Raw genomic sequence first — 7,500 nt, 5'->3', positions numbered from 1 at the left:
TTTGGATTGGATGGACATGATGGGATTCCAAAGGAGCTCTGACGGCTGATTCAATATCCCATAATACTCTGGGTTATGCAACAGAAGACTGGGACCCACCCGGGGGGCCGTGGTGTTATATTTAGAATTACATTTAAGGAATTTAACAGACACTTTCATCCAAAGCGTCTGACAATCAGTACATTTGTCAGAAGAAAGCGACACAATAATATACTGCTGTCGGTAAGGTAAGGATGTTCATACAACCACTAGCAATCGCTAGCATAACCAATGCCCCGTACACAACAAGGATAGCTAGGATGAGACGCTACACAATGCTAAGCACTATTTTTAGGTGCCAGGACGCACAACATTCAATAAGTGTGTAAGAGGGGTGTGTCTATACAGAGTCTAGGTGAACTGTGTGTGTGTGTGTGTGTGTGTGTGTGTGTGTGTGTGTGTGTGTGTGTGTGTGTGTGTGTGTGTGTGTGTGTGTGTGTGTGTGTGTGTGTGTGTGTGTGTGTGTGTGTGTGTGTGTGTGTGTGTGTGTGTGTGTGTGTGTGTGTGTGTGTGTTTCCGTGGACGTACCGAGTCAGAGCTGCCCTTGAAGGAGTCCAGGCTGTTCTGGGTGCAGGACGACTCCCTCAGCGCGTCCTCGTCCGTGCCGTGGCCGTCGTTGGTGCTGGCGCCCGAGCTGCCGTGCACCTCCTCGTACTCGTCCTGGTCGTAGTCCGACTCCGCGTCCGGCGGGGGGGGCGCGCCACGAGGAGGAGGAGGAGGAGGAGGGGGAGGAGGCTGCCCGCCGGGGAGCTCCGCCTCCGACGTCAGCGCCATGCTGACGTACGGCTGCCGTCCCCCGTTGGTCAGGACGGGGGGAGGCGGCGTCGGGGTGCGGCACCGCTGGTGGGTCACCACGGTGGAGTGCCACGACCCCCGGGGCGTGGCGGCGGAGGAGGGGGCGGAGTAGGGGTCCACCGGACCCTCCGCGAAGCCGGGCGGAGGCGGGGGCACGCTCTGGAAGACCTCCTGGTCCAGCGGGGGCGAGGCGGGGAGCGGGAGGTCGGGCAGGGGGACGCACTCGTCGTCGGCGTGGAACCCCTCGTCCGCCTCCTCCTCCTCCTCCTCCTCCTCCTCCTCCTCTTCCTCCGCCAGCGGAGCGGGGGTCTCGGCGGGGTCGTGGAGGTTCTCCTCGCTGGAGAGCGACGGCTCCAGGCCGCCGAAGTCCAGCAGGTCCAGGAACTCGGTGGCGACGCGCGACGCCTCCTTCTCCAGCCGGTAGATCTCGGCGTCGCGCCGCTGCCGCAGCTGGTCGCGCCCGTCGTCGCCCAGCAGCGACACGCCGTCCTCCTGCTGCCGCTGCAGCCGCTCGATCTCCCGCTCCAGGCGCTGGATCTCCTCCATCTGGCGGCTCTCCTCCTCCGAGGCGTGGCCCGGGACGGGGCTGCGGGACAGGGAGCGCGACAGCTCCTTCTGTCGGGGGGCATGGAGATGGAGGAGTTAAGGGACCGTTTCATGGCCACTCAGAGTGCTTCACAGTACCGCCTAACATTCACCCGTTCATGCACACATTCACACACCGACGGCGGTGTCAACCCATGCAAGGCGACAGCCGGCTCGTTGGGAGCAGTCAGGGCGAGGTGTCTTTTCTCAAGGGACACCTCGACACTCAGCTAGGAGGAGCCGGGGTTCGCACTAGCAACCTTCCGGTTACCAGCAAACCCGCTCTACGTCCTGTGCCACATGCCGCCCTTGACCTCGGGGAAGTCAAAATATTCATACTTTATTATCACCAGTCTTTTTGATATTGATGTTTAGTTGTATCGTCTGCTGCTGTTGTGACTACATATGCCCTCAGAGATTAATAAGTGAACCAGCCGTCCATCTAAGCAGTGTCAGTGAATGAAGGGAAGCTGTCCCACAACACCTGGCCTCTCAACACATCTCAACTCGGTTTACCTCTAGCGTCGCACTCTGAGAAGCTCTTGCATAATAAGGGCTAAATAAAGCAACATGACCTTGGTTGGGACAAACAGACATTCAGGGAAAGTCCATGGTGTTGTGCCGTTCTCAGCACAAGGAGATAAGGCTCACCTTCTGACACGCAGCGCTAACCACCAGCGAGCTTCTGAGGACAGAATTAGAAACATTGTTGTCAATAGTCAGAAACATTGTTATGAATAACAACAATTTTAGCAACAGTTCTCTTTCGCTTACAGCTGCTCGTCCCAGGTTGGATTAATAGCACAACGACTATAACGCCTGTTCCTAAACACACATTTCACTTTTCAAAATGCACCTTTCAAGTGACTTTTACTTGCTTACTTTTTCTCAAAGGCAGATTATGATATTAACTTTAAACCGTTCTGTCATCGGCACTCTGTACCTGGTCGAGTGCCCCAAAGCCACCGCATTCTCCTGCGCCTTCTCCTTGATCCTCTGCTCCTCCATCCTCCTCGACTCCTCCTCCTCCTCCTCCCGCCTCCTCATCTGCTCCTCCTCCACCCGACGACTCCTCTGTCTCTCCGCCTCCTCCGCCCTCCTTCGGTCCTCCTCCTCCTCCTCCTCCTCCACCTCCTTCTGCCGTCGCCTCATCTCCTCCTCCTCCTCCACCCGTCTCTGCTCCTCCTCCTGCTGCTGCGCCTGCTCTAGGCGCCTCCTCTCCTGCTCCTCCTCCTCCACCCTCCGCCTCCTCTCCTCCAGGATCCGGCGGCAGAGCGAGCGGGCCAGGTGACCGCGGTGGTGCTTCTGCAGCACCAGGGTGGCCGAGCGAAGCCGCAGGAACACGCGCCTCCAGAAGTGGGCGCGGTAGTTCTTCTGGATGGTGACCACACTGGACAGGACCCTCTTGTACTGCTTCCTGTGTGGGGGGGGGGGGGGGGGGGGGGGGGGGGGGGGGGGGGGGGTTAATGATCGAGGGCAGCACTGCGTTTCAGACTGCTGCTTTTTGCGGTGGGGGGCGTTCAAAACGAAGCTACAGGAAACCTGGATGCGATATTTAACTCGCGTTTGCCAATTTGGACTGATGTTGTCACCTCAATTAACATTGTGGTGTGGTTCAACTCCCCTTCCCCCCCCCCCCCCCCCCCTCCAACCCCCCCCCACCCCATCCCGCAAGCAGACACAGCAACATGGGCTTTGTCGCATTCTATTACAAAGTGAAGGGGTCGCACCACGTCCGACGGCCGTGCACTGCAACGGTGCAGCCCATGTATGAGGGACCCCAGTACCCCCAGTCCTTAACGCCAGCTCCCCTCCAACGGGGGTACCGTGAGGGAGCGCGGGGGGGGGGGGGGGGGGGGGCGATGAGACGCGAGCCCCCCCTCACCACACTAAGCCGTGTGGGGGGGGCTCAAACAAACACAGAGCTACACACTGTCAGCCACACACTGTCGGCCACACACTGGTCGCTACACACTGTCCGCTACACACTGTCGGCTACACACTGTCGGCTACACACTGTCGGCTACACACTGTCAGCTACACACTGTCGGCCACATGGTGTTTATAGTCTGATGCGCTGGGGCTGAGCCAATGTGGCAGTGTGGGTGGGTGTGTTTACAGACACACACAGACACACACACGTGCAGGCATACATACACACTGGCACACACACACACATACACACAGGCACACACACACACACACACACACACACAGGAATACACACATACAGACACACACATGCACACACACACAGGTACACACACACACACAGGCACACACAGGAATACACACATGCAGACACACACACACACACACACATACACACAGGCACACACAGACACAAAGGCATACACACACACACACGCACACACACACACACACACACACACACACACACACACACACACACAGCCATACACACACACACGCACACACACACACACACACAGCCCCAAAACCCACATAAACACGCATGGATTGTGTGGGACCACCCACCCAGAGGGCTCTGACCTATGACCCCTCAACACTAAAAGCCAACCTCACCGCAGCTTTTCCCACAAACCACTCGACGCGAGGGAACACCGCATATTTCACCGTAACCATAATCAAACAGACGTCGTCAAACACGGTTCGGCCAACTTTGCCACCTGCTCTGCGATAACGGGGAAGAGAGAACCGTGGAACCCCTGAACCCGAGCCGTGTCCCCGGACCCGTTCTGGCCCTGCAGAGACCCAGAGGTCTGGGGTTACAGCGTGCTGCATAAGGCAGCATGCTGTCACAGGTTTAGGTTACATGTGCGGGGTCCCGGGCGGATTCCTAAAACCTCCATCATGACAGACGTCCCGGTCCCGTGTGGAAACGCGCAATGTAAACAAAGACACAAACGAATCAATCATTCGACGGACGAACAAGCAGACGGACAGACGGACAGACAGACAGACATTACAGACAGGCGTGCAGGCGTGCAGGTACCCTGCATTCTTTGGGTGTACAAAACAAACAGGCGATGAACGCCGCTGTTGACTCTGCCACGCCGAGGTCTCCGATAGCTATCTGAGAGGACTGGCTCTGCAGGAACAGCGTAGCTTAGCAACATGACCCGTGCGCTCCGACCGTTGGTGTACGATCTCCCTGGTTCTGCTGCGCGGCCGACACGCATGGCAGCAGGGAGCCCTTCAGGACGCTGCCCCCAAGCTACGACAGTGTTTCATCTGTTGCTATACCTATCGCCCCACGGCATTACATCGACTGTGAGGTAACCTCATTGTTCAGACGTGTGTTTATTCTAGCACACCAACACGAGCACGCACACACACACACATACGCACGTGCGAACGCACACGTGTATGCACTCACGCAGACACACACACACACACACACAGTCACAACCATGCAAATTAAGCATGCAAACGCTGCAATGTACAGTGCATACCGCCACACACATGCACGCGCACGCACGCACGCACGCACGCACACACACACACACACACACATGCACGCATACACGCACACACACACACACAGTGCATGGAAAGATTTTCATAAAAAGACAAAACAACAAGGTCCCCATCGCGGTTCTCCAGACCCTCACCAGAGCCCCCCCCTCACCCCCAGCCCCCAGCACCCACCTGGCCACATAGCTGAGGACGTGGGCGCGGATCACCATGCCGGCCCGCCGTCGCTCCTCCTCCCGCTCCTTCTCCAGCCTTTGCTCCAGGGCCTCTTTCAGGAAGACCTGTGTGACGTCCAGCACCACGGGGGAGGCAGAGAGAGAGGGGGAGAGAGAGGGGGAGAGAGAGAGAGAGAGAGAGAGAGAGAGAGAGAGAGACAGAAGAGAGGTGCAACACGATCAGTTAGTTCCTCTTGCGTCCGTTCCGGCGACCCGCTGTGACCCGTCAGGCCCGTCTCGGCTGGCACTGTCCCCGGCTCGCTGCAGCACAGCAGTGCGCGTGTGGGTGGCTGGGTGCTTGACGCGGTGGTGGTGGTGGTGGTGCTGGTGGTGGTGGTGGTGGTGGTTGCGGTGGGCAGAGGGGGAAGCCTGCGAGGAGGCTAACGACTCTCCCTGACTGCGGAGTGGGGCAGAGGGGATCGGGGGATCCGGTGGCTAAGGCTGCTGCTGCTGCTGCTGCTGCTTCTGCTGCTGCTGCAGGGACTCATTGTAATCCTGCGTCCTTCCCGAGCGGTTTCCCTACACTGCTGCGACTGCTGCTGCTCTCTTCGCCCGACTGACGTGCACGGGCAGAGAGACACGGGGAAGGGGGAGAGAGAGAGAGAGAGAGCGAGAGAGCGAGAGGGAGACGGGGGAGGGAGGAGGGATGGAGGGGGAGGGAGGTGGCTGGGGTCCAGAGTACAGGACACGCCCCTCCTGGCTGTCATGCAGGAAGGAGGGTGAGTTTAGTTAACCCTTCCCTAACTCCTGAAGTAGCCTGAACTATTCTCTTTAGTCTCCGGCTCTCTTGTCTATAGAGAGAATAGGGAAGGTTTCACTGTGAACAGAGCGAGATGACAAAGCGAAAACCATAACAGGGACGACCTGATTGCACTGCTTTAGAGGCAGATATGTTCTAAAGGGACAGCTCTTACCGTGCTCTGATAGCATCGCTGGGACAGAAAGTATCTGAGTGGACATGTTCTGTTGTGTGTACTATGTTTATTAATGTTGTGGTAGTGTGTTTGTGTATGTTCGGGGTGTGTGTTTGTGTGTGTGTGTGTGTGTTCGTTTGGGTGTGTGTGTGTGTGTGTGTGTGTGTGTGTGTGTGTGTGTGTGTGTGTGTGTGTGTGTGTGTGTGTGTGTGTGTGTGTGTGTGTGTGTGTGTGTGTGTGTGTGTGTTCGCTGTGGTAGTTTATTTGTGTATATGTGTGTGTGTGTTTGTTCATTGAGTGAGTATTTATTCGGTATATGTGTTTGTTCGGTGAGTGTGTGTGTGTGTGTGTGTTTGCATGTCAAAATCCAGGTGAACTAGCTGAATAAGAACAGTGTGTCTAGGCTTTGCAGACTCTTTCAGCTGTTTCTGTCATACAATGGGGACAAAAAAGGGCACAGAATATAACTATATTTACGTGTGTGTGTGTGTGTGTGTGTGTGTGTGTGTGTGTGTGTGTGTGTGTGTGTGTGTGTGTGTGTGTGTGTGTGTGTGTGTGTGTGTGTGTGTGTGTGTGTGTGTGTGTGTGTGTGTGTGTGTGTGTCCAGATGTTGTAATCAAGGCCCCTCCAGCTGCAAGCTTGGATTGTCAGAGAGGAGGAAGTTATCTCCAACGCCACATCCTTCCCTCGTCTGTTAGACACACACACACACACACACACACACACACACACACGCACACACACACGCACGCACGCACGCACGCACACACACACGCACGCACGCACACGCACACACACCCTCCCCCCCCCCACACACAACCCCCCAAACACACACACACACACACATATCCCCTCCACCCCACCCCCACCCCCACACAAACACACACAAACACACACCTTGTCCGTCCAGCGTCACAAAAGCCCCCCCCCCCCCATCCCATCGGAACACATTTCCTGCAGCCAATCAGCGTCGATATAATTACACGCAGATTGTTTCAACAAAGGAAATCAAAGCCTCTGGGTCTCAGAGCTCCAAGGTCGACCCTTCATCTGCCGTCGCTGGAGAACCAACATCTGGACGGCATGCGGCGTTATCTCTATTTATAACAGCAGCGTCTGTCTGTCCGTCCGTCTGTCTGCCTGCCTGCCTGCCCACCTGTCAGCCTAACTGTCTGTCTGTATGGCTGCTCAACTGTCGTCTTACCTAGCTGCCTCTCGGTTTGCCTGCCCACCTGTTAGCCTACCTGTCTGGCTGTGTGTGTACCTGTCTGTCTGTCTGTCTGTCTGCTCTACTGTCAGCCTACCCGTCTGTCTTTATGTCTGTCTCCCCACCTCTCAGCATACCTGGCTGTCTGTCTGTCTGTCTGCCTACCTGTCTGTCTGTCTGTCTGTCTGCCTGCCCCTGTCGGTCTGTCTGTCTGTCTGTCTGTCTGTCTGTCTGTCTGTCTGTCTGTCTGTCTGTCTGTCTGTCTGTCTGTCTGTCTGTCTGTCTG

At 56.6% G+C, this 7,500-nt stretch overlaps 1 protein-coding gene across 1 annotated transcript in view; it reads right to left on the bottom strand.

Annotated features, from left to right (window-relative positions):
* Window positions 1-5,649, bottom strand: part of LOC130373190 (unconventional myosin-X-like) — a 17,984-nt gene extending 12,335 nt beyond the window's left edge. The window contains exons 1-4 of the mRNA XM_056579494.1: window positions 5,053-5,649; window positions 2,363-2,836; window positions 2,071-2,104; window positions 568-1,449 (exon numbers count right to left, since the gene is read on the bottom strand). Of these exons, the coding sequence (XP_056435469.1) occupies window positions 568-1,449; window positions 2,071-2,104; window positions 2,363-2,836; window positions 5,053-5,090 (1,428 nt within the window). The 5' untranslated portion in view covers window positions 5,091-5,649. The remainder of the gene's footprint in view (window positions 1-567; window positions 1,450-2,070; window positions 2,105-2,362; window positions 2,837-5,052) is intronic.
* Between the last annotated feature and the right edge of the window lie 1,851 nt (window positions 5,650-7,500).

The sequence above is a fragment of the Gadus chalcogrammus genome, chromosome 20 (genome assembly GCF_026213295.1).
Source record: "Gadus chalcogrammus isolate NIFS_2021 chromosome 20, NIFS_Gcha_1.0, whole genome shotgun sequence".
NCBI classification, from domain to species: Eukaryota; Metazoa; Chordata; class Actinopteri; order Gadiformes; family Gadidae; genus Gadus; species Gadus chalcogrammus.
Note: the sequence above shows the minus strand (reverse complement) of the source record. Positions and strands in the feature narration are given on the sequence as shown.